The sequence below is a fragment of the Eutrigla gurnardus genome (genome assembly GCF_963514095.1).
Source record: "Eutrigla gurnardus genome assembly, chromosome: 2".
Classification (NCBI taxonomy): Eukaryota; Metazoa; Chordata; class Actinopteri; order Perciformes; family Triglidae; genus Eutrigla; species Eutrigla gurnardus.
The window spans coordinates 8847468-8875001 of NC_139916.1; the positions used below are offsets into that span (position 1 = coordinate 8847468).

Sequence of the window (27534 nt, forward strand, 5' to 3'; positions counted from 1 at the left end):
TTTTTTGACAAACTGGATTTGACTAAAACTGACAAAATGAAATGACTGAACTTTGATTAAAACAAAACAACTGTAAATTAAAATGAAGACCAGCTCACATCAGAGCATATGAGCGATGACAACCAACTTTCTGACAGTGGGAGAAAAAGCAGAGTTTGACTTTGTGTTCCTGTCCTTCTCTCTCAGCGATTCATCTAAATGAAAGTGTAGATAAAATCAGTTTCTTCATTTCCCAATGGAAGTTGAAAACACTTACACGTTTGTTTTTGTTTTTTATAGTTGTCTGCGCTTTATACTGATTTTTAAATGGCAGCATTTCCTAAACTAGATCTGCAGGCAGTGAACCGAAATGAAGACTGTTATTACATAGTTTATTTAAAACTTAAACCCAGCATACTATGGAAAAACACCCGCTGACATAATGACACATTACAACTTAGCTTTGAAAAACACATTTTACAATTTTGTTGCTTCAGAATAGCTGCAGGCGGAAGTGGAGGTGGAATAACCGCTGCTGGTATAAAGTTGGGTCATGTCGTGTGAAATGAAATGAAACGTGGTTACTGTCGAAGCATTTTCAGCCCCTCCATCGTCGTGACATGTTTTCCTTTCTGTCTGCAGCAGGTCCTGGCTTCCCTCCCAACCCGATGCCTTACAGCCAGGCTGCATTCACCCCAGGCCAGCCAGTGTACCCTCTGCAACCTCCTGTCCATCCACAGCCCAACGCTCCGCTCCCACGCACAGACTACCTAGCCCAGCCAGCCTACAACCCAGACTATACTGGATAGCGGACCGCAGTGCCACACTCTCAGCCACTTTAAACATGCTGCAGCATTTTCGAACTTGGCAGAACTGGAAATGTGTTATCCGAATCAAAGATGAGAATAGTCTCTGAGCTGTCTTGATTCGTGTGTTTTACTGGTTAAATATGGGAATGTTCCGACACATTCGTTGTCCGCATGGTGTAGTCTGTCTCTGTGGAAGAGTTGCCAAGTCAAAATGCTGATACCTCTCGGCTCGCGTTGCATGGACTAACAATATACAAGTGGTGAGATTTTATGTGTATATATAAAAAAAAAATCTTTTTTTTTTTCTTCTTAGTGGCTCCATCTTTGTCATCTTGGCGAATTACACATAAAACCACTGAGTCTGATTTCAAAGAGTAGATGGAGTGCTTTGACATTTTCCAGCCTCCGGAACATGCCTCGACACCTCCCTCCTGCTCCCCGTGGAGACTCTGCACCGGCCGAACATGCCCGACTCTCATTCACCCTCTACAGTGGTTGCAGTCAGACTCAGTGGTCAAACTCAGGAGGAGTTTTTAGTGGTCACGGCCATAATCTAATTTCTGTTCATTTCAGACCGATGAAGTGCTTTGAACCTTTTCACATACTTTCAAATTGCTTTCTATGCGTTACTTGGGAACACATTCTGTCAAACGTCTCACTAGAAGTACCGTGGTATAAATGCATGTCATTGTGAGTTGACTAACGTTGTTCAGGGAGACGGGTTATCTTTTAACCTTGCAGCAAAAGGGAACGTTCATGATTAAAATTCAACAAGATTAGTCTCGAGCCCAGGGAAAGTCTTCAGTGTTGTAAAAGGAAGAGTTACCGTGAAGTTTTGTTTCTCTTTTGTTCATCTTGTTTTCATTCATCGAGTGAAATAACCAAAGGAGATTTTGTTTCATCTTTTCAATCAACCAAACAAAACATACATATGTTTTACATACAAAATGCAAGAAACAAGTGTGCCTTCTTAGCCACAATTATTTTATCAAACTCAAATCAAATTTTCTGTTTACATGCAAGTTTGATTTGTCTGTTTTACTTGACTTGACTGTCAACCAGCCACTTATTTTGCAATGTGCAGCCTTTCAACTCGAACTGTTTCAAACTGTGCATGTAATGTCTCTTTGAAAGTCATCTTTGTTTGTTATTCAGTGTTCTGTTATTTGCCTTGTCGAATCATCACCATCGCCTTTGTTCAACTGCAACAGCAGTCGGGCTTCAATAAGTAATGTCTTGTGTGTTTATGTGTTCTTGATTCTTAAAGGCCTTCCTTGCTCTGTTACGCCACTTCAACTTTCTGCTAACTGAAATTACTTGAACACAGTTTTGCTAAAGTGACCTTTTGTCTGTTGATCCAGTCACGGGTCGTATGAGAAGCCACACGTTGATCTTTTTGGCCTTCCTAACTTTACACTTTGGTTGTGGTAAAGAACGCAGTACCTAATATATTCTTTCAATGTTTCATTATCACAGGTACAGGTTTCAGAGTGACTGTCAGTTACTTTCATATTTCATTCAACCAGCTGACAGTAGACATGCCAGCTAATGAAGGAGGCCTGATGTCCGTGCATATCTTTGTGATTTGCAAAACAGTTAATTTGTGAGGAATGTGCATGTGTTTTTTGTTACAGCGACCAAGCAACTTATCTGTGCACTAGACTTGCCTTTTTTTTTTTTGTGAAACCTGTCGTTATAAATGTGTTCTCCCTGTGATTTCAGTCCTTGGCCAGTGTTGTTTCTTCAAGATGACTTTAGTTGGGAGTGTTTTCAATTTGTGTGGATTATAGCCATCTGTATTCTTTATGAAAGACATACCAGCAGAGATTTATCAAAGTTCTCTTTCTCGTCGAAGAATAATTTTCACTGATGCTACTTTGACGATAAATGTACATTACTTTTGTTCTGTTTAAAGGCCTCTACTTCTTCTGCAGAGTTAAATAAAGTCTATATTTTCTTTTTTGCCCCAAATTTGGTTATTGAATTTAAAGAAGTTAAAGAACTATTGCATTACTAAACGGCCAATATACCCCGGAGTGGCTTCACAACATGTACAGTAGGCTATATTACACCTATCTGCAGATGCAGACCCTCAGATAACGAGACCGAGCAGCCATGCCAGCTGCTTTGTGAGGCTTTGCCTGGGTGATTAGACCTACGTGCTAATGCTAACATGCACAGCTGAGGCTGGTGGGAATGTGATTAGTTTAGTCAAAAGTATTGGACACATTCAAATTTTGTCCTGATGATGGTGCTAAATGAAAAGGGTCATGACAGTTATTTAAATGCATCCAATCGTTTTTGAAGTACTTCAATCTGGACTAGCATAGCTAAACACTGAAGAATTACAAATTAGTGAAGAGGGTGGATTATTTAATAACCATGCAGACAATACAGTATACGGCATGTGCATTAATTAATTTACTTTTCTTAATGCTAGAATAAGAACAGAAGAGCCAATATCATTTTAGTTCTGTGGAACGGGACGTGGGGAAATGTGAAAAGTGCTGAATTGTCAAGGGACAGTTGGGTGGAGGCAGATAACAAAGTCATTTTGGGAGTTTTGTCTTATATGGCTGATCTGCACAAGAAGATAAAACACAGTTAGAAGTTAGTTTCAAAGTGGGAGCTGAAGCATAGCATTTTTATTTAACGTGACAACATTTATATGCTTGTTATTTGCCTGTTTTGTATTTATTGTGTAACACAGTTTCGATGCCAGCTCACTAATGAAAACAAAAGAACTTAAGAACAAAGCATTTGTTTAAATGCAGAAATCCAAGTCAGCAAGTGTTTCTCACCATATTAGGAATGCTGCTGGGCTACTTGCTACAGGGAGGGACAGACAGACAGGTTGAAACGGTTGTCTCAGTGCCGAGCCATTTCCTCGTTACACATAGCAGTTATGGTTTCAAGTGTCTTGTCAAGTCTTGTGTGTGTTCTGTGTGTGATCCTGCTCCCGGCCGTTTGGGGTGAGTTTTTATTTTTTTGCGTTTTTTAGATCTTTAGGTCTATCCTCATGAAACCAATATGAGTCAATCGAGTTCAAGCAGTTCATCAACAGGCGACACTGTCTCATACCTTTGATTTTACTTCTCTACATGCTTTGAGCTTGTATGCGGACGCATGTTTTATCTACTTGAGCCGGTAATCTCTCACCCTCACTACACACAAACCCTGTGTTTGACATGTTACAGCTGATTACTGTAGCAGCTTTGTGGACTCAGATGGTTACAGCCAACAGTCTCAGCAATGCCTCTCTCAGTACTGCTGTGGAACCTGCGAGAGGTTATACTGCTGCAGTGACAGAAGATACCGTCTAACTCAAGAAAAACAACAACGCTGTACCGGAAGGTGTGTTACTGTTCTGGACTTTTTGCTTGTCATTTTTTAAATGACAGTCACACGATAAGAAACAATATCTTCATTAAAAAGATATTTTTTTTCCCCCACAGCTCACCTAGAAATGTGAAAAGCAGCCGCATTACTATTCTTCTGGTAAGCATCTTAGGGACAATTCTCCCCATTGGCCTCTGTGTGGGTCTCATCATCTGCTGCGTGGCTCCGTGCTGCCTGTGCTACAAGAAGTGTCGGAGGCCCCAAAGTAGGACATTTTTTACATTTCAGTGTTTCTAAGGATGAGATGTGTTTACTTAGTGAGCTTTAGAGGAGTCAACCAACTCTCAGCAAGAAGGCAAACAGCACACCCTTGTTTCACAATAGTGTTGCAACTTGTTTTAGTTTTGGTAGGCAAAACCAAACTCAGTCTCTGACTTTATCTCCAGCTGCCAGAAACACCATCACTGTAGCCAATGTGCCCCTGCAGCCACAACCCCCCTCTGGATACCAGCCGTCCTACCCAGGCTACCAGCCCGTACCTGCCCAGCCAGGATACGGAGGCCTGTCCACCCCTACGGCACCACCATCATACATGGAAACCAGTAAGTTATTTCATTTAGAAACCAAGCACTGGCTGCTACATTTTAGACTGAAACCTGGGAGTATTTGGGTGTAGCAGGCTTGGTTGACGTCCCCATCAATTGTAGTGTTTAGTCTTATCCATCATGCCAAATTGATGGAAATGTGAAAATAATTAAAAAATATTGTTTGAAAATAATCACATATAATGGTAATACAGAATGGGGGAAAATACTTGGAACAAGCAGTTCTCCCACTTAAAAACAACCACCTTTCTCTATACCAGAACATATCCAGTCCTGCTGCTGTAAAAACACCAGCAAATGTGTATTAAAAAAAAAACTACAGTGCCCAGGTGTTTTAAGAAATTATTTTTACTTGTAAAATTAGAAATAAAGCTTTTTTACAATTTTTTTTTAAAGATTACCATCTTCAGTGTGAAGATGAGAGAGCAGCAGGCAGGATAGGGAATTATTTTTACTGACAATAACACAAATAAATAATAAATAACACCAGCATTGTCTTTTCTGCATTGTTACAGGCTAACATCTTATTTAAAAAAAATCTTAGGGAAAGCAATGGACAGTTTCTGTAACAACAAACCAAATATGTTGTTTTTGTGTGTGTCTTTAGTGAATCCAGCATTGCCGATGTTACCCTTCCCCGGTCAGCCTTATGCAGCGCCGCCACATTCAGACGAACTTGCACCGATGCCCTACAACCCCGCTTACGGCCCAAACCCTTAAACTGGATATCTCACTGGACCAAAGCACTGCATCTTGGTCCATAGTTATATTTAACTTTTGGAAGTCAAAATTCAATCTTGGGAAATCTACATCTAATGTGTTCACAGTTTAAAGTATTAAAAAGTACATTTATTTGCATGGGACAACCATTATTTCTTTAGCAGAATCAAATTTAAAACAAATATGGCCACTTTTAAATGGAATTTAAAGGAGAATTTCAGGAGAAGAACCAAAACACACATTTCAAGTCCGGAGAGAAAGTAATAAATTAAACAATTAAACAGTTTGCAATTTTGCAAAACAAAACAAGAAACAAAAACAAATGGTTAAAGCATTTGTAGTTTTTGTGATACATTCAGATTCATTCCTATTTTTGAATTGTTGCACAAAGTCTGTTTATTCTGAACTGAGGGATTTGGGGGGATTTTCCTCACACAACTGCCATTAGAAATTATGATGAATCCCCACAAAACCAACTCCTGCCAGTAGGGGTCGCCTCTGCCCTGCTTTATACTGTATAGAAAAGGGAAACAGAGAGCTACTCTGCCCTGCTGGTGCCTCCAAGTCTTTATGTCAAGCATATATATTTACATGCAAGACAATAAACCTATGACTCATAAACCAATGAACCCATGTTTCATCTCATTATGTTGAAGCATACCTTTTGCAGAGGTCAGTGGGTAAAATAATAGGTGCTGTTACTTGATGATGCATGTTTGGTTGTCCTGTTGAATTTTTAAGTGACGATTAAAGACTATAAACTAACTGACGGGTACAATGGAAAAACACCTCGGTTGCCTTTAATTAGCCTACTGTGATATGATTTTATTTTTTATCCTTTTATCAATGTCCTAATCATTGAATTCCTTTTTCAAGCAAACATATTTCATGCATTACAAGCATTCTTCTTCCCTCTCACATTGAAATCAGTGTAGAAAAATAAAATGCTGTAGCTGAATATTACTGTCGAACAAAACCCACTGTGCTGGGAATCATGCGCCACTAAATAGCCAGAGTGGGTGTGTTGTATTTAATCCCGTAATAACCAGAACCGCTCCCTCTCATAGCGTCCCACACAATCCATGAATCAATACAGTAATAGTGCTGACTGCGGCTGTCTCATCGAAGTGACAGGGGGGCTATAACGGGAAGAAATGACCCTTCCTGTATGTACTGCTCCCCACTTGCCGGCTAAAATAAGATCTCTCCTTGAAGTGTGGCTCAGACTGCTAATGAGCACTCGTGTGAGGATGTAAGGATGTAAGGATGCCGGTGTCATGAACGATGTGGCAGATAATCTTTACAGCCACCCATCACTTCTGTTCTCTTCCATCCTTCTTCTTCTTCTTCTTCTTCTTCTTCTTCTTCTTCTTCTTCTTCTTCTTCTTCTTCTTCTTCTCCTCTCTTTCCCTTTCTTCTTCGCCTCTGACTGGGCATTGTTCTGTCTGAAGGCATTTCTGTCTGGCCTCCTGCCCGAGCTGCCATTATGATTGTTTTCAGCATTTTCTCGACATCCCACACCATTCCTTTTCTTCTTCTTCTTCCTCCTTTTCTTCGGCTCCATGGAATCCCTCTGGTATTTATATTTTAAGACAAACTCCCCATTGCGTCTCCCTCTCACTCAGGCCAAGATGCTCCAAAGAGATACAGGCATGCCGGACTTTCCCACACGTGGAAACACAAACAAAATTTGACAACATAATTAATGTTTGAAGGATTTTTTTTTTAAATACATATTTTCCATTAACGGAGATAAGTGATGGCAAGTTTCCAACATAATTTACATTTTGTGATTTTTCTCATCTTTTGCATCGCAAAAGATACGTGTTAACAGATGACCAATTAAGGTAAAAAAAGAGAGACCAAACTATTATTAGGAATGCAGAGGATGAAACCTGTCCACTTTCCAATTGCCTTGTTTTTAATAAAGTGTTTCGACAACTTTTGGATAGATTTCCATGAAATCACCTCCCCCCTTTGGAGTCCAATACTTTGGTTTATGACGAAATATCGCTCAACAACAGCCTTAGCTGCACTTTGTTTTTAGTGCTTATTAGCAAATGTTGGCGTGCTAGCATGCTAGACTAAGACGGTGGACGTGGTAAAGATTAGAGTCGCTAAATGTTAGCATGCTGACATTAGCATTTAGCTGAAAGAACAGCCTCAGAGAGCAGCTAGCATGGCTGTAGACTCTTAGCTTTTTTTTTTTTTTTTTTTATCAAAAGTGTCATTAAAAGGAATGTTAACTCACTGGAGTTCACCCTATAGTCAACAATTAGAATTGTCTAAAATGTGCCTATTAGCTGCAGTCTACACAATAGAGTAGCCTACACCAATACAGTGTTGAACTCTATTTCAATATAGATTATAAAATAATAAAAACACACAATAACACAATACAATTCAGCAGCACCACAAACTGCAGCCTCCCCCTCCTTGTATTAGCTGACTAAGGTCTAACTCGGTGTTGTATTACCACATCAGGGCAGCAGGGGGCAGATTTGACACCAGAAGCTGGTTTTATGATGCCAGCAAGTTCACAGAGGAACTCAATCTCAGCCTTCCAGTATCTTGGTGTGTTGTAAGAAATGGATGACAATGTCCAGAAACACTTATCTGAAGTCAGTTTCAATCATCCTTAATGTGCAAACTTTGTTAAGTAGCTTTGCTGCCTCTTTGCCAATGCTCAAAGCTAACTTCTTCTGAATTCTCTGTCAATAAAAACACACCAACCACGACTTTAGAAAACAAAAGATTTAAAATTGAGGATGTAGTTAATAATTACAATGAACTAGCAGAGCAGTTGTCTGCATTAGATTGTACAGGTGTACTGGATAAATTGGCCACTGAATGTATATTAAACACCAGACAATTTCCACATAATGAACTCTTAGATGTCTTTATTTTGTATTGGCGCTTTGAAAAGTTGACATGCATTGTCACATGCAGTCTATTCCAAAAATCAATATAAAATATTTGCTTCTTCATTTTTATATCCACCTATATTTCATTTTGACCTCTAGCTTCAGGTAAAACGTTTAACACTTGATTGGAAATATCAATATCCACCTATAATGAAATATGAGGTCACATCCTCGTTAACAAATGTGCGTTTTTAAATCCAAAATCATGTCAATTCCAACCAGGAAGGTGACACACAAAAGGATTTCCGACTGCAACTGTTGCGTGTGTGAGTTTCGCCGCCTGTAACAGTTGAGGTGACACACTGACAGCTGCACACCGATTGACTGGAGACAAACAGAAATGAGCTAGTTAAAACAGCTGCTGTGGGTGAGAGGGCAGCGCTGAGGTAGGCTGGCATTACGATGTTTGTTTGAGCTGCGTGTATGGAAAGCCAGTGGGGGTAAAACACTTAGGATTCGTATGAATACATTAAAAATCGATGTGCTGCGTTGGGTGTCCGGCAATTTTCTTGATTATGTCTCATTGCTCTGTCACAGCTTACATTTCTCTCGCTCTCCCTTTCCAGAGGAGCTAAAGGTCTGCAATAAAGTTTCATGGGTCACTGTGCACATTTCGCCCCCTTTTGTCCCCCCATTCATTGCAGACTGAGTCAGACGTCAAGGCTTTCAAGCTCAGAGTACCAAAAAAAAAAAAAATGCTTTGGATTTTTCTTCATCAGGCTTTCAAGTCTCTACCTCAGGTTTTTTTTCTACAGGCACCTGCAGGAAAGTGAGGCACTTTGGACCGTGTGAACTCAAACACATACACCAGTTTTGTGTCTTTTCATCCTCTCTCTCTCTCTCTATTCAGTAGCCTCCAAGTATCTTGACAACCTTGCCTGGTATTTTGGCAGCAGTCCCTTGAGTGTTGATGTCAGCTGAGGGAGGAGAGGGAGGGACAGAGGGAGAGAGAGAGGGGAGGGGGAGGAGTGAGCGGGCTATTCAAGGCACTTGTCCTCTGTCTCCCTCTGAGCATAGAGGAGGGGGAGGCGCACATGCATTGAGGGAAACACACACTCTCACACACACATATACAAGTGGTGGCCACATTTTCACCGCCTGCTCTTCAGACTGACAGCAGCAAACGGGGTTGAGAGGCAGCAGGATAGAGCGAGGGAGGACGAGAAAGAGGACTGGAAACAAGGGAGGCATCAGCAGAGGAGACAACACAGGATTTGTCCCCCCCCCCACTTTCTTTTTTTTTCTCCTCTTTTATCTCTCTGGGAAGCCATAAAAGGATTCTCCCTCTGTACTCTTCTTGAGCTGAACTTGCTCTGCAGCTGAAAGGACCTGCACCCTGCGATGGCAGCCCTGGTGGGACACGGGACCACCGCGTCCCTCTCCTCTCACCGTTGGTCGACCCTCCTCTGGGCTCTGTTGACCCTTTCAAGCCAAGTGTGGGGCTTTAATCTGGATACGACTCACACGCTGCATAAGTTGGGAGACCGTGGCACCTTTTTTGGTTTCTCTCTAGCACTCCACCAGCAGCTAACCCCAGAGCCTCAGAGCTGGTGAGTGGGCTGAATGCGGCACCGGGCTGGTGGCCCCGCGTGTCCTTTGTGAATGTATGTTGCACCTCACATACGCAGTCTAAATCTTGGATCATGTACACCTGCACCTCCTCCTCATGCAAAAACGTTCACTGCACCATGGATTTTGATTTTCAGGGCAGTTAAAAGCTTATATTTGAGTTATGCGCCTGCTGCAGTCAGCATTTTCTATGCTGCACCAGTCCTCAGATTTTGCTAAATCACTGTTACACTCATAACTCCGGGCGCAGGAGTTTTAGTATGTTAATGTGCAGCATGCACAGCAAGTGCAGCCTCTGAGCCCAGCTAATAGATGATGATTTACAGTAAGTGGAGAGTGCATGAGAGTAGGCTTGTGCTGAATCAGCTGGCGGGCAGTGATTTTGGAAGAAAAAAAGGGGTTTGAAGTGATTTTTTCAGAAGCAGGTCTGATGCTGACTTCACACAAGGGGAGTGGAGATAATCATGTGTCTCAGGGCTCTGTATGTGTGTGTGTGTGTGTGTTCATGGATGAGATACCCGTTGGCTTGTCCATGTGTCTGTCCAGTCTCTGATCTGCAGTTTGCCCACAGCTGTTTTTCTGTGTCTTTCAGTGTGACTGGAACACTCATAAGCCCAGTTCCCGTCCTCCAGTCATCATGAATAAATAATTTCAGCTTGCAAATCTTCAGAAATGTTTACTGCATGGCAGTTAATAAGAGATGGCCTTAATTTACCTCTCCGTAAGCCAGAGATCGTGACAATGTTTCCAGAGAGAACAGGTTTCTATAGGTTAAAGGTCTCATAGAGGTTTGTTCTGTACTTTCTACTACAAATTCAGTTGGCGCAGTTAATAGCCATCCTAAATTGTCCTATAGGTTTACAATTTGAAAGGTTTTTGCTAAACATCTCCTTTTCACGGTGCGGCAACAGAGCATAAGGAGTAACACAATGTACAGAAATGTGATACATGAATACCAGTGGTAGTAGAAAATTCAGATCCTGTTCATAAGTAAGTAAAAGTAAATACTCCATTATATAAAAAAGTACATAAATAGTAAATAAATGCATTTTTTTTGTGCAGATAAATGGCTCCTGTGAGGCCCGTGTGCCATTATTTGATATCGTTTTGGATTGATAATGCCTTTTGCTGCTGTAGTTGGTTGTGGTAGAAATACTTTGTTGATATACTTTTGGTTAGTTTCATCCATGATGAATCATATTTTATGAAATCACCTTGCTGTAGATGTTGTCAGTAAAAATAAAAGTTATCAAATATAGTGAATAAAAAAGTACAATGTTCCCCTCAAAAATTTTGAAATTAAGTTTAAAGTTGTATAAAACAGAAATACACAAGTACATAAGTAAATGCAGCTCAAATTGAATACTACACTTCATTATTTCGCACCCCTGAAAATAACAAATATGTGGGAGTGAATTTACTACAGGTCCCTTTCCTGGCGCTCCATATTTAACCATTAGCTCCTCAGTTTACTCGGGCCGGAGTCAGCCTGTCGCCTGGTAAGACCAGGGCATTCACACAGACAGTCAGAGCGAGCTTCGAGTATTGTATCACTTACTACTGTGGCCCATTACAAACTGTGACAGAGGCAGGAAAATACCCACCAGTGAAGTTAGTGCCAGGAGGAGACTGATGCACGTGCTGACGTGATGCACCTACCGGAATAAAGTGGGATGAATAATGCCTTTGCCAGTGTGCTGTGACATCACATCTACCCTCTACTGCCCTGGGAAAACCAAGTCCCCTGTAAAGGTTCGTGGCTGTGATTATCCTAGAGGTCACAGCAGGTCATTTATACAATGAGGTCAAGTTAAAAAAAAAATGCTGCTGCTATGTGGACTCACATCATCACACATTAATACAATTTAGCTAAACAAGAGTATCAGCTTTCCAGTCATAACCAATATATACTATTCCAAGACTGTTTGGGTTAGAAATATTTAAAAACACAACTTTTAGATCAGGAGGAAATAACACATTTGTGCATGTTTTGTGCATGTTTTGGGATTAGCATTCAGGTGGCTTTCAGATTCAGATATCGAAGTGATGCAGTGAGGAGTCATCCCTTTGACAATGGCCATTCCAGTCAGACAAGCTAGGATGACATGGTTGGTACCAATGGATTCTTGGGTTTTCATACGAAACCAGTATTTTTACTCTTCTTCTTCCTCCTTTCTTTACAACACAGCCTCTTAGTTTTTGCCGACTTGGGCAGCAAATACAAGTTGTGAACGATAGCGGCATAGGCTACTGTTTCGTTTTACCATTCGCTAGCAAAAAGTGTCTTGTTTGCACTTACGGAGTCGTATTTCTGTCGATCTGATGAATGTAAGTTGAGTATTTCCTGTCTGTTTAGCTATGTTTCTGGTCTCCTGTGGGATATATCCATCTCTTTAGCCGCTAAATGCTAAGTGTTCACCAGCTAGCTAGTTGGAAACTGTGTCTGTCTGCTGTTTGATGCTTGACAGTAAGTACAGGCTGTTTTTTTAGGGCTTTTCCTCTGAAAGAAGGTGTGGCAATGAACCAAAAGAGCTAATCAATGAGCTGAAGCTGATGGAAAGCTCCTTAAAGTCACCTTTAAGCTAACTAGCTGCAGAGTCAAAGTTGACAGTTACCCGTAGGCTACTGTAGGTTCGTCTCATATCGTTATCGTCATTGTTATTATTTTAAAAAGTAATCAAATACAGCCTGAGCAGCAACCAGAAATACAATTCTGTTGGGGGCATCATTCAAAACTCTTTGTTTATGTTATTATTGGCATAAAAGACATTAAAAGCTGCCTATAAACTATGGACCAATAGAGTGTACATTGGGGTCCTCAAACCGGCTGATTCCAAGAAAGATTACAGAGACCATGAACTCAGAGTCCTCGCTGGTCCATCCGTGATGACTTGATGGTTTTCATCAGCACTGTAGACCGTAGGAAACACTTCAGCTTGCTGTTGTTTCACCCTCAGTTAGATAAATGTATTATTCACACAACAGTAGAGCAATTATCCCTCCTGTCTGAATAGTGCATTAGCTTTATAATAGTGCCCTCTCTGTGTTATTGTAGTGCAGATCTGGGAGTTTAGTTTCCAAGGTGTTCCCATTACCATCTCTGTTCTTCTGATATACCGCCATGAAACAGTTTGCCCCAAACTTACTGTAATTAGATGCTATTGACTCATTTTCTCTTTATATTTGGTGAGGGTTACCGTCCCCTGTGGCCCAGTTGTCCTCATTGTGAGTCATGCCACCAGATTCAGGGATGAAAATGATATCACTGCTTTGATGGTCTGATCTGTGCTTACTCATGGCTGTATTGTGCAACCCATAATTTTAAAGTCATACTGTCACACTTGAGCGTTGCAGGAGGGAGAGTATTTCTTAAAAGGCAGGACCATATAGTGTAGGGGTTCAGATATTCAGACCCAGCTAACAGGGCTGTAGAATGAATGTCTGTCTGTTCACTTTTAAATTGTCTCCTCAGTACAGGCTAATGTCTGCCTCCGAACCTCGCAGCTCCTTTTCAGTGTGGCAGCAAAGGTCAACCCCGTGTGACACAATGATCTCATATTGACTCATGTGCTGTAATGAGATCCTTTTCGCTGACATGTTGGGAGGAAGTTGTGCCTTAAGAGCCTCGATCTGGCTTCCTGGACCTCTGTAAACTTCCTATGTGATCTCTCCTGGTTGTTGGCCCTGAAGGCCCCGAAGCTGAATTTAGGGGTCTGGAGGGGTCTTCTCCTGCTGCCGATGCCAGACAGAGGATGAGATGAATGTGTATTTCAGTCTGAGTTATGTGTGCATCCGCTATTTATACTGCTATGAGAAGTGCTTCTGGTAATAGTTTACTGCCTGGTGAAGACAGGAAGCCCACTGGGCTTTATCCCACCACTGTCAATCTCCCTGAAATCCGCTGCTGCATTAATATATCTCACATTATGGTATATTTCAAGAATATTCAAAAAGAGAATAGGCTTTAGAGCAAATGTGCTAATAGTGTACACATTCATTCATCCATCTATTTCGAGAATAGATTATGGTTTTATTTTCGCTTGATCACGTTGGGAATCAAAAGCTTAGGAGTTAGCAGCTAAGCTAGCCTCTCAGCCATAGAATTGCTTTGGGCTTCACAAGCATGCTAACACTTGCTACTTAGCGCTAAAACAAAGTAAAAAGTAAGTAAAGTAAAAAAAACCCAAACAAAGTAGCTGTTGGGGACGTCAGCGGTTTTGCAGCTCTTGAAGGTCAAAGGTCAGCTTGTTACAAATCATCCGCAGGGGAAAGAGAATATGTGTACCAAATTTTACGTAAACTTAACTTTTCACCTAAAATCACAACAAACTCCATGGTGGAGGTAGATTGAAGTCAAAGGGTCACCAAAGCCGTTAAGATTTATCCTCTTGGGACCACAAATCTCCGTAAACAGTCTCATGGTAATGAGTATAGTTGAGTTGAGGTATTTCAGTCTGCACCAATGTGGTGGTCCGTCCAACGGTTCTAGTGCCGAGCTGCTCGCACGGCCAATAAAAACATGATGCTACACTGCCTAATAGTGTCGGGGTCAGCTGATTCTAAATACTGCAAGTTTTTAATGTCACACACATCAATATACTTAGAACAAACCCATGACAACGTGATATAGCATATAGCGTTCTGAATATAGAAATGTTTAGCTCACTGCCAAAGGATCATAAATAGTACTGTGCTCGACATGTGTGCTGGAAAGCCTCGAGACTTACAGCTTCACGTCATTTCCCCATATTGATCTCTGCCTTTTGATCTAATGGTCTTTTCTTTGCTTTGACAAAGGTAGGGGAAAAGCAATTCAGATGTCAGTCGCAGATAATCTGTGAGGGGTCTGGCCTTGACAGACATCTATCGAGTCTGACACACATGTTAGCCTTCCTCTTGTGTTACAATCATAGTAGAAGCTATCGCTTTTTGGACTTTGTTGGCAAATTAATACATTTGAGCAAGGTATTTTCCCCCTGAAATTGTGATGGATTAGACTGTCAAGCTGTTGATGTCAGTAGATTGTCTGTGTTGCATTGTTGCTGAAAGGGAAAGTAAAAAGTCTCAGGTTGAAGCGAGGTTCATGTGTACCGTGGACCTGCTATGGTGCCTTTCTGAGGAGAGTCTCAGGAGTCTCGCGGGGCCACAGGTAGCCGATGTAATCCCAGGCATGTAGTCTGGAGTTTCACGGGCTGAGCATGCATCTAAAACAAGAGCTTTCTGAAGTTGAACAAATCCTCTTATTGAACCGGAGGCTTGATTAGCACAGCTTAAAAAACAAGAGTGGAGCGTGGAAGTGATTTTTGGACGACCTCCAAAAATGTTGCGGAGATCGTAAAAGAAGTCAAACAGGCTACAGAAGATAAAATGTGCAGGTTTTAATTCAGTAGGGGGGCAATTTGTATTAAAGTGATGCTTTGACATTTTGGGAAAACGCTTGTTTTCTTGTGGAGAGATAGAATGGAAGACGATACCACTGTCAACCTTTTATCATACAACAGAGCAAAGAAGCCTATTTCCCAAAATGTTAAACTAACTTCAAGTCTTTTTTTGTTAATCATAGTTTAAATTGTTAAATTGTCTTTGGCTTTTTGCCTCTGCGAGTCAAGCACAATACTCTCTGGACCTTCCATTGTTTAATAAACATGTAAATGTGTGTAAATGGGCTCCTAGCATAACTCTCTCACACATTCATAACACAATGAAGAATTTCTGGGGTTAATTTGCATTCAAATGGCCAAATAAAAGCTGCTTTTTCAGCCTCAGCTTAAGAGTTGAGAAAGAATCTTCCCCCCTGTTCCTTCCCTAATTCAATTCCAGATTTTTTTGTCTTGCTCCCTCTCTCTTGCTGCTTAAATCTTCTAGAGGCCATTCATGTGAAAGCCTCGTAAAAAATGTAGGCATTTGAGTTGTTGCAGTGCTTATTTATATGAGAGCAAAGGGTGTATGGCTGCATGGGCTTTACAGTCCGGCTTACACACACACACACACACACACACACACACACACACACACACACACACACACACACACACACGATTAATGCTCTTTACTAGCTCCCACTTACTCTCTGTCTATTTAACATTCTCCCATTCCTCCACGCTGGGCTGCCTGAACAAAAGCTCGGTGGGAAGCAGCGCTGCTCGGCCGAAAGCTTTCAGGAATATTGCTCTGTGGACCACGTGCTCGTGGAGGAGGGAGAGGGACAATCTGCAGAGTCAGGAAGAAAAACATGCAAACTTAGATCTGATGCGGCACAGATAAATTGTGTGTAGGAGGAGCGAGAGCTGATTCTTCATCCGCCTTACGGAGATAGTTGGCAGATAAAGCCCTGTGGAGGTTCCTGGCCTTTTTTGGGCATTATTTGTACACATGATTATCATATTTGGTGTTAGTGACCCGTGTTTGACTTTAGGTAGGACTTTAGTAGGTTTGCTTTCCATTTTATTGGATTTAAAAAGAAAAAAAAGCCCTAGAGAATCGCCTTGAGTTGACTATGAATATGGTATGATCTGTATGTGGGGGAGGGGTTGAGGGTCTGAGGTGGACGGGAGCTGCAGGGATGAATACATCAAGGAAGGCCTCCCCTTTGATTAATATGTGTGTGTGTGTGTGTGTGTGTGTGTGTGTGTGTGTGTGTCCACGCTCCTGTGTCCATTTGTGTTGACTCTGGTAAAGACGCCGTTTAATCAATCAGCTGATGGCAGCTCGACTGGGAACTGATACAGGACCGAGATTGGAAAGAAGCTGTATAAAGCAGGCAGGAACAGGAAATTACACGGGATGTTGAGGCTTTTTGTTTGTATTTATTGGGAGAGATCTGCTGATTGATAAGGCGGGAAAGTCTTCGAATGGAAACTATGGGTACTAATTACTAAAACAAATCTTCATATAGATGCACTTTGTGTTACCACAGTCACTTGCCTATCTTCTTATCTTTTTTTAATCTAATTTCCTGAAACATTTATGGGCTGAAGCGCTCCACTTACGTTAGCACGTGTCGTCATTGTTGCTTTCTTGTATCGGGTTTAAGTGAATTGTTAAATGAATCTCAACTTATTAAGATGTGAAACATATTTCGCTAAATTAAAAAATTAATCACAGGTGCTTATCAGAGGTGTCAAAAGTACAGACATAATACTCAAGTAGAAGTTCAGACTCTGGTAAAAGTACCGATTTAACTTCTTTACTCAAGTAAAAGTGAAAAGTACAGGCACTGAAATGAAACCTATGAAAATGCAACTTATTGAATACTGTAGTCGGTCTGTTGGTGTGTCCGATATGTTTCTCTACTTTCCCCAACCCTCCCAAAAAGATGGATGGATGAACAGAGGAGGAAAGAAAGATCTCCATAGACAGATCAATAGATGGATGAGTGGATAAGGGGGGGATAAAAAGGAACAAGGGATGGTGTCGGGGTTTTGTCCTTACACTTTGGAACTGAGGGCCAATCATGGCCCCATCTATGCCTGGAAATGTTCACTTATTGATCAGGGGGGCAGGTGGTGAGCTCAGGGGTTGTTAAAGATGCATGTGAAGTGAGGATGGGGTTACCATTGTCCTCTGAAAGCAGAGTATTTGTACCCTTCCCCTCCCTGTCATATACATTCAGTGGCTAGAAGTTCCAGTGTTTTCTGTTTTTTTTTGATTGATATGATCTGCCCTTGAACAAGTCGCTGAAGCAGGAAGTTGAGTCACCTCCATGGACAATGAACCACATATCCCAAAGGGGTCCTGGCAGCTGTTTCTGTCTCTCTCTCTCTTTTTGCCCTTTATTGTGCGTTGCCCAACCCCTTTCTTTTCCTCCTCTGCCCAGAGTGGGAGAGAGTTGAGATGTTAAAAAACGTGATGAGTCACAGCGCCGTCACTTCATTCTCAGCTGTCATTTTCTCATCGGCAAAACTGGAATTTAGCGTCAGGTGTGAAAGCAGGCATTTTTTCTGAAACGGCTCTGTTTTATGAGGTTTGATTGTCAGAGGCGCTGGAGGCTGCAGTCAGCGTGCTGATCTGTAGTTTACACAGTTGTTGCAGCCTTCTGTTGTCTGGTGTGTGTGTGTGTGTGTGTGTGTGTGTGAGTGTGTGTGTGTGTGTGTGTGTGTGTGTTTATCAGCAAATATGCAGGTCCATTTGAGCACTCATACCTCCATTAAAGTCTGCATGTGTGCAGATATTTTCCTATGCATGTATATAGTATACGTGTGCGTGTATGTGTGTGTGAGTGTTTGTGTGCCCAGGTCAGAGGTCACAGTCTCGCCTCAGGGAAACAGAAGGCCTAAAGAGCCCCTGGCCCCCATGCTGATCCCGTAGAGCCACTGTCTATACAGCAACAGCCTCACGCTGCTCTCCGACGGACAGATGTCAAAGGGTGTGAGCGGCCAGATTAGGAGGGACCGACTGAAAATGGTCCTGAAACCAAAAATATTGGGAAATGTCGAGGGTGTATTCGATTCAACATCTTGCAAACTTTATTCGCTTTCAAAGGCCCACGCCTGGAAAATTCCAGGGTAAGGGTTGGGTTTCAAAAAAAAGTTTGGATCAGCTCAGTAGCTCTTTAAATTGTGAAAAGGCTTCTGCCTGTTCGGATGATGTGCAGACACATTGAGGCCCTTTGCATAATGGAGCTTGTGTGGCCGTCAATGTCCAAACTGCTTCCAACATTTTTTTATGTCTCTCACACATCTCTCCTTTTTCGGTGAAAGTCCGCCCTTTTCATAAACAAACAAAACAGGATTTCAGGCATATTCTTGCGGTTACAAAATACCTTTCTGCAGACGTTTCTGTATGTTGTTTGACTTTATATGCGTGTGTTTACACAGTCAGTGGACTTTGGGGGATAAAAATTGATTTTGAAAAGGTTTCTTAGGAAGCTGGGGGGATTTCGTCAACACATCGAGGAGCAATAAAACACATGCAAATTGACTACATGGGGTTTTACAAGCTGTGAGTGCAACGGTATGAGATAAGCCTGAGCATTGCTGGATTTAATCATGATGTGATTCATTAACACTCTTGGGAACAGCTGTTTTCTTTTTCCGCGTCGTTTCCTTGATATTTAGAGGAAAGATGCCGATTCTGAATATTGGTTACATGTGTGATGTATTGTTGTCTCTCACACTCTGTGTTTGGAAGCTGAACGCAGGGATGTGACTCCCGAGAGTGGGGGGAGGAGTGAAGTGGGATGGGATTGTGTGTGTGGACGGGGTTTAGATGGGGGAGGGGTGGACGGGATGGTGGAGAGTGTCGGGGTCACTGCACATGCTCCCCTCAATGAACACATGGGTCCGAGTGGAGTGGAACGAGGGTCCCGTCGTGTGTCTAGTGGTGATTCGCTGGAAAAACAAGGAGGATTTCTATGACAGTGGATGGCAGGGTTATAAATCACTCTTCAGGGCTTTTGACAATGTTGTGAAATACACTGTCAATTACACTGAAATACACCGTGGCTCTGTCATCAGCAAAATTATACCAATTTTACATGAATATCATATAAACAATCTGATTTGGCTGGCAATAGTTTTGTCTGTTACCGCGGCAACCGACAGAGCCTTCGTGCTTCATCACTACAGTGAGCGTGAAACCAGCGTTTTAATCTGTTTAATCACCCTCACACTCAGCACCCTGATATCTTGCGAGCGGACTCAGATTGCAGCGCTAACCGCTCAGCTTACTCACACACCGTGTCAAATGTGGGTTCACTGAAAGATGAGCTAGATCATGATCGCACTTGTCTGACTCAATCCGGAACAATGAAGTGGGCAAAGAAAGTTGGGACACGTGCGCCCGTCTGTATGTATGCCGGGCATTATTCCACTCTGACTAATGGAATCGCTGAACTACAGACAGATTCACACAATTAAATGTTCAGAGGCGTGACGATTTTCGTTGACGACACCCAGACAACACGCCCTTGTTTTCTGAAATTCGTCATTATATCATAAAATACTTTTCCATACAAAGACGCTTTTCATTTTAAGGAACGATGAAGGGGAATTAGGGAACAAAGGGTCTTAAATAGGGCTGCAACTACTATTCATAACAACGTTTTTATTCATCGATTGTGTGATCTTACATCTTAGAAAATAGGGAAAAATGCAATTTCCAAAAGCCTGAGTTAACAAATAACCCAAACGCAAATATATTCAATTAACAAAAAGAAATGTACATCATCATAACGAGAAGCTGGAGATGGTGAATGTGTAGCAAAAATGATTGAAATGATCAATCCAATATCAAAATAGTTGCTTTAATCTGAATATTTTTTCATATTATATGATCTTATATGACAATGAAGTACATCTACTTCAGTAAGTACACTAACAGGTACAGAGGTATCTGTCTCTCAGCCCTGATTGACACACGATCAGGGCTGCATATACTTCATGTGTTTTGAGGTGTTTCCTCTCCAAAGAATAATTTGAATCTATCAAAGTTGACCAAATGTGATCTTAAGTTGGGAGTTGGGAGCCATCAAACTGTCTCCTCCACATACTGGCGGTATAACAGCTTCACAGACCTCCCACCAGACACCCTGACACCTGCCGGTGTGTCTGCACATGTCGGGGGGAGGAAAGATGGTATCACCTCAGCTCCTAAACATGAACCGCTCCCCAGGAATGTGGAGCTATAAGAGGGATCAGATCTAGATTTTTCTTCTTCTCAGTTAAATTCTTCCTCTTAAATCCCCCTTTTGTTTTACATGTTTGTGTTAGATTAACGCTGTTTGCCCTTCATGTGGGCCAGCCGGCGATGTGTAGCGATCGCTTCACGTTTCAAGTGAGGTGCCTTGGCTTCGGGTGGTTGTTTGGGGTTCTCACTCGTCAAGGTGAGGGGGACTCATCCCTGAGGCGACGCACGGCTGCACCTCAACAGAAGAGGAAGCAGAAAGTAGAGCCGTCTGGCGGCCTGGGTGGTGGGATTTTTTTTGTGTGATGGAAGGCGGGATGAAAGTGAGGACGATGGGTTTTTCTTACACTGGAAGAAGAAAAGATGTTGAGTCGGGGTGGCAGCTGTTGTCTAGTGTAAAAATGACTAAGATGCTCCGCGGCGGTCTGGTCCAGCATGTTTGACTCTCCCCTTTCCCATCAACCATACACTAATCTAAACTGTGTCCAGCCTCAATTATCAGCACAAGTGTAAATTAGTGTGATGTGTTGCGGCCGGTTCATGAATGTCTGTCTACCTCCCTGTCTGTCTGTCTGTCTGCCTGTGTGTGGTTCATGCTATCAGCTTGCTTCACTGTATTTATAGTCAGAATGCCTCTCGGCCACAGAGATAACTCTAATTTAAGTGTGTACATAACAAGGTACACATGGAGGGGGGGGGGGGGGGGGGTGGTTGTTACAGCATTGCCATCATTTGTCAGCTATTGATGTGGAACCCTGTTTAAGGTTGACCCCTCTCACTTTTTTTTTTTCACCTTACAATTTGCTCTTTTATTCCCCTCTGCTTCTGTTTCCCCAAGTCTCGCCTCCATGCTTCTGCCATGGCTGACGGTGTTGGGTGGAATGTGGCTCAACGCTGGGTTTTTAAATAGCATCCTAGCCCGAATCAGCCGCTCCTAATAAGGCAGAGGGGCCAGTGACACTGGGCCCCGAAAATATCAGCAACCACCTCACTGAGAATAAAACTTTACCTTGCCTTGATAGCGAGGGGTTGATCGGCGATAAGCTGTTAGCACAAACAAGATAGGAGCACGCAGACGCCACGGAGCTGCTTTGAATCAACTTAAAGTCAAGATTAAACTTGGCGCCGTCTGCGGGAGTTGGATAGCTTGAGCTGCAGGTGTTTGTTGCTCTGCAGCAACGGTGGATTAGGTCAACTGAGGCTGAAATTTGCCAGCGGTCACGTGTGAAATAATAGTGTTATTAATAGCTACTGCAACTACAGTTACATTGTAAGCAGCCGTACTAAGGGTGCTTTCACAGATGGAGCTCGGTGATGATTCTTTGTCACATTTAAGTTTCCGTTCACACTCTGCCTTTTTACAAGTGACACCGAGAGGAGTGAACGTGATGTTATACAGACGACTTGGAGCTCTGGTGACTGACAGACGTTTATGCAGCACTTTAACACTTCTGATGTGTATATTTCTGTTATTTTGTGTCACAAGGAGCTTACGAAGACATAACTGATTATAAATATTCATCCGCAAATCCGCCGGGTGTCATGAATGATGACTAACAGCTAGAGACAGTACTGTACAAAAGGCCCTTTGCACGCTCTCAGATGATTGGTGCAAATGCACAAAGACACAGTAATGATTCGGGTCTTTGTACTGTGGGATCGCTGTCACGGACAGCACAGCACTTCTAACAGACATATTAATCAAGGAAAATGCATTAATGCAAATACATACTATATGCATATCAATTACAAGATTGCTTCCTGAACAGACTTTACAGTCAACATATGGATTTATGAGTGACAGTTCTCCCACCGGCCCAAACAAAACGTGATAACCGGGAAAGGGACCCGAGTTTGTTTTAACCCAAAGGGTGTGAAAGCACCACAAGACTCACATGAGATGTTTAGTTTTAGTCATGAACCAATGAAACTCTTTTGTTGTTTATGTTCATTGTGCTGTTCCTTCAGGATCCTTGTGGGGGCGCCGCAGGCAGCTGGGCAGGGCGCGTTGTTGGGCAGCCGGCCGGGAGCTCTGTTCAGGTGTCCAATCACACCTGAGGAGTACGACTGTGAGAGGGTGGACATTGATGGGGAAGGTGAGCGGTTCGTCACTTTATTGATCGTAAATCGATTAATTAAAACAGCAATATTGTGATATGACTAATCATTTAAGTTTTTTTTTAAGCCAAATGACAAAAACAGATAATTTCAGCTTCTAAAATGTCAGTATTTGCTATTTTATTGATTATTGCTTTTCTTTTTTTCGATAGTAAACTGAACACTTTTTGGTTTTCAACTGTTGGTCACAACCATTTAAACATTAAGAAATGTCATTTTGTGATAATTTATGACTATTATTGCCAAAATGATTGACCAATTAATTCAGAAAGTAACAGCTGATTAGTGGAGAATGGAAATAAATAGTGTGTTGCAGTTTCTGAGACAGTTTTAGTCTCTGGAATAGAGAATAAGCCTTTCTAGATTCATTATTGTGAATACCATGATACATTTGTATTCAAAAGCTATATGTTGCCATTAAAATGCACTTACTCAATTGCATTGCATTACTATAGTTTGACTTGAATAACTCCACTGAATAGTAAAATGCTGCTTGCTTGCTGTGGCTCAGTTCCCAGTTGGTTTACACTATGGAAACAGCCATGATTTCCACTTCCTGTCTTTGTTACCCTGCAGTGAGTCTGGACCGAGAGAGCAAAGACAACCAGTGGCTGGGAGTCACTGTGAAGAGTCAGGGGATTGGAGGGAAGGTGGTGGTAAGTGAAGACCACATCCTGTGAATGCATCAGTGCAGGAAGCTGGGTCTGAAAATAAAAATGTTGTTCAGCTTTTGACCCAATTAATTGTGAACATGGAAAACAAGTTTTCATGTTTGGATAATCTGTTTTAGTTGCATTAGACCTTTATGAGCACAAAGACGAGATGTTCTGAATTAATCTACTGTAACAGTGAATCCGAATATTTGATGCTTTAATGCCATTTCCTGTCCCTCCCCAGACCTGTGCTCACCTGTATGAGCTCAGGCAGCGCGTGAGTCAGCCTTCGGAGACCCGCGACCCCATCGGACGCTGCTACGTCCTGAGTGAGGATCTGACGGAGCGAGACGACCTGGACGGAGGGGAGTGGAAGTTCTGCGAGGGCCGGCCCCAGGGACACGAGCAGTTTGGCTTCTGTCAGCAGGGACTCTCCGTCAGCTTCACCCCAGACAACAACTTCATTCTGTTCGGGGCTCCGGGAACCTACAACTGGAAAGGTAAGGTAGAGGGCTGGAGGGCGGAGTAGTAACAGTGTGAGCTAGAAGAGAGCCAACGCATGTGAGGTGACAAATTAAAACAGTCCTATTAGCAGGATAATATTGTTAGGGATTAAAACCAATCAAATTGATTAATAAACCAATCTAGTGATTGGACACAGACATTATGCAGAGCAGCCACAAGCCCTTAATCAAGCACTGTCATTAATCTGGTGCAGTAATCACTCACTGGATTGATTGATTTGTTTTGTCTGAGATCAAAGCTCATGTTGATCATAATTTATATAGTTCACATTAAACATTAATATATAAATCAAAATGTCTTTCAGCTACATGCTGTTCCTGATTTCACTGAATCTTATTTTTTATAAAGTGCAAGAATTGTTCATGTGTTCACAGTGGAAAAGTGACAAAACGAAGAAGAATTAAAGCAGAGAATATGCATCCTCCTAGATAAGGTTGGTTTTTGAGTGTGCTTCTCAGTGGACACACTTAGAATGAAGAAGTGGAGGAGCTGCTTATAGCTAAGCAAAAAAAAGTGAATTCATAAAGTTTAATTTAAGTTTTAATTGTACTGTAGGTAGTACAGATGTGTAAGTAAGTAATACAGTCTGTGTTGTGCTGCGCGTGTGCTCGTTGCTTTGCTGTGCCCCTCACCTGTTTCCCTTCCAGGTGAGATGCGCGTCCAGCTGCTAAACCAGACTCTGCTCGACCTCGGTTACTATGACGACGGGCCCTACGAGGTGGCAGATCAGAAACAACTTAATGCCCAGCTCATCCCTGTGCCCTCTCACAGTTACCTGGGTAGGACCCGCCCTCCCTGCTCACTGCTGCCTGCGCACAGGAGAGAGAGAGAGAGGGCCGGTGGAGGGCGACGCCGGGGCTCGGGCTGCACTCCAACATGGCTGCCATGACCGGGCGATTTAGTAACAGTAGCAGCTGCCAAACTGCCTCCAACATGCTCATTCCCTGTGGATTAGTTCTGGGCCTATCTGTGTGTGACTCACAGAGCCTTGAATGTGACTCCACCTCATTTTTTTTTTAACGCTTTCCCCCATGAATGTGGGTGAAAGTTTGGCCTTTTTTGAGCAAACATGGGAAAATATTTAACAAAACTAAATGACCACAACAATGACGTCATCCTCGCTCCATCCACCGCCCTCTTTTTATTTTTAAGAGGCAACCAGACGGGGTGCAGTCCGAGCCTGAAGCGCCGTCTCTCCGCCAGGTACCCGGCGGTTTTGCAGGACCGCTGCGGCACCACGAAGACAAAACACCAATCAGTCACAGCTTGTCTCACCTGCACCTCCATCTCCCCCCCTCTCTTTCCTGTCTTTTCACTCCCTCCCCCGCCCTGTGCCCCTCTCACCATTTCACCACCCCTTCACTTCCCTCCTACACTCGCCCCACCCCTCCCTGTCTCTCTTTTCTTTTTCCTGTCTTGGGCCATAGGGCTCTTGTTCATGGCTAGCCCCATTGAAGATGCACTGCTGTACAAAACTCTGGAGCCCTCCAGCCGGCACACGTCGTTTGAGGATGTAGCTCATAATAGCTACTTAGGTTTGTAGGCGTGAGGTGTTTTTGTTTGGACCGGACTGGGCTTGTAGTGGAAGTAGTCCCACCTTCCTCCTCCGTCTTTGTCTTCGTCTTAATTCTTTCTGCTAATTCCAGATAGATTTTTAGTGTGTAATCTATATATGGGACCACCTGTACTGTTATAAAGAGACAGCCATCCACAACTGAACATTTTCTGTTCATCTTAAATTTAATTTAATTTGATATAATTTAATTTAATTTAATTCAATTTTATATTTTATTGAATTTTTTTGAATTTTTTTGAATTTTATTTTATTTCATTTCATTTCATTTTTGCTGAACTTTTTGACGATGTAAAGGAGATGGTTGTGTCTTTGAGTAACAGGGGGGTGTTTGTCTGTTCTGTCTGTAGGTATCCGTCGTCTGTAGTGTGTTGAGTCAGTCTGCATGTGTGTGACGCTATGAAGCTTTCCAGGTGGTGGTTTTCTTGTCAGTTGTCGTAGTTTTTCTTAATCAATTTACTGATAAAAGCGTTTGACTAACAAAAAGACGAAGAGTGTGCAGCCATGCTAGCTGCTCTGTGAGACTGTACTGAGGCACATCGGTGCTTTGAGCTAAATGCTAACATCATGGTTATACACTCACAATGCTAACATGCCGATTCTTAGCAGGTTTAATGTTAACCATGTAATTAACTACAGCTAAGGGTGATGAAATTGTCTTTAGTTTTGGAGGTTCGGTCATCAACCATTCAAATTTCAACCTGATGGTGGCGCTAGACGAAAAGCAATATGGGATCAGAACGTTTTTTACCAAATTTCCTGGCAATCCATGTAATAGTTGTATAATATCAACCTCCCGGTGGCCTAGAGGAAAAGCCAGGGGATCGCCAAAGTCTTTCCAATTCATCCTCAGGGGACCATGAACATCTACATATTCATGGCAATGCATCAAATAGTTGTTGAGCTATTTCCGTCTGGACCAAAGTGGTGGTGATTTTGTTACGTTATGAATCTCTTGGTGTTTAGTGACTTTGTTTTTTTTGTTATTGCTCCAGTTATTACTTTTCACTAAGAGTGTGGATCTGCCATAAATCTCTTTATTCACATACCTCCAAGCCTGCTTACCCTCCCGCTCGCCACATTTAGCCGTCTCCATGACAACACTAATTCCCACATGACCTTTTAGCCTTCATTTATAACTCACATGCTTCCATTGATCCTAACCAGATGATATGCCACACCTTTGCATGCTTACTAAAATGATAGAGACAATGTTGTAGCTATTTCTGATTCTGTTTTTAATACTTGAATTAAATGTCACAGGATTCTAGCTGTTTCTTACACTATGACCACATGCACTTAGGACATTACAAAGAGCAGTGTGTAGGTTTCACCTTCATCAAGGCCAAACCAAATCCTGGAGAGAATAGAAGGAATCTCTTTATTACTCGGATAAAGGGACTGTTATGTCAAAGCTAGACTTCTGGAGGCGTGACGGTCGTTCAGGTTTTCATTTTCAAAAAAGAAAGAAATGTGAGAAAATACTGTCAGTTCCTTTTCATATCAAGCACAAACACTAATCATGCTAATCAAATTGAGAAAATAAAGTCTTGACTTCATCCTGCTTAATTAAAAAATAACAAATCATAGCATATGGCAAACATCATCTACAGATCTCGTTGATGGGATTAAACAGAAAATAAGAAATGTAAAATAGTAAATAAAAGTATTGCAATATGACTTGACGAAAACATTCATACAGCTTTATCAGGTAATCGCCACTGTGGAGAAAATACTTTCCATATTAAAAATGAATGGGAATCTGAGCTCAGAGGACGTACTGAGAATAAGATATGGAGAGAAGTATATATAGAAATACAAGATGTAAACATGCCAGCTGGTCCTTAAGCATGTAATAAACATTACATACAACAAACAGAGACATTACAAGTGACAAAAAATACACATACAAATATTTAATACACAAGCAAACAAGAGGAAATCCATTATAGGCCACAAAAAGTTAAAATTGATCACATTTTGCAAATGTTTTGCCCTTCATTCCCCATTTAGCTTCATAGAGATGACCAAGTAGCGAGCCTGTGTATTAAAAGCCATGTGTGGAAAAAGTAGCACCTTTTTTCTCTGCAAAAGTCT

General features: G+C 42.0%; 3 protein-coding genes across 5 annotated transcripts in view; all 3 read left to right on the top strand.

Annotated features, from left to right (window-relative positions):
• Positions 1-2752, top strand: part of LOC311027414 (uncharacterized protein) — a 7816-nt gene extending 5064 nt beyond the window's left edge. The window contains exon 4 of the mRNA XM_084031440.1: positions 561-2752. Coding sequence (XP_083887566.1) covers positions 561-788 — 228 coding nt within the window. The 3' untranslated portion in view covers positions 789-2752. The remainder of the gene's footprint in view (positions 1-560) is intronic.
• Positions 2753-3611: 859 nt separating this feature from the next.
• On the top strand, positions 3612-6081 carry LOC311026203 (protein shisa-5-like). The gene is made up of 5 exons (XM_084029596.1): positions 3612-3760; positions 3986-4142; positions 4244-4392; positions 4574-4729; positions 5340-6081. Exons 1-5 carry the CDS (start codon positions 3694-3696, stop codon positions 5450-5452), a joined length of 642 nt encoding a protein of 213 aa, XP_083885722.1. The 5' UTR covers positions 3612-3693; the 3' UTR covers positions 5453-6081.
• Positions 6082-9390: 3309 nt separating this feature from the next.
• Positions 9391-27534, top strand: part of itga7 (integrin, alpha 7) — a 29648-nt gene continuing 11504 nt past the window's right edge. Inside the window, exons 1-5 of one of the 3 annotated variants that reach the window (XR_014598406.1) lie at positions 9391-9926; positions 22537-22664; positions 23263-23342; positions 23584-23839; positions 24512-24643. Coding sequence is in view for 2 of the 3 variants with exons in the window: in XM_084028654.1 (XP_083884780.1) it covers positions 9718-9926; positions 22537-22664; positions 23263-23342; positions 23584-23839; positions 24512-24643 (805 nt within the window). In the remaining variant the exon portion in view is untranslated. Of the gene's footprint in view, positions 9927-22536; positions 22665-23262; positions 23343-23583; positions 23840-24511; positions 24644-25291; positions 25400-27534 lie in introns of all 3 variants that reach the window. The other 2 variants (XM_084028654.1, XM_084028655.1) reach the window with 2 other exon arrangements.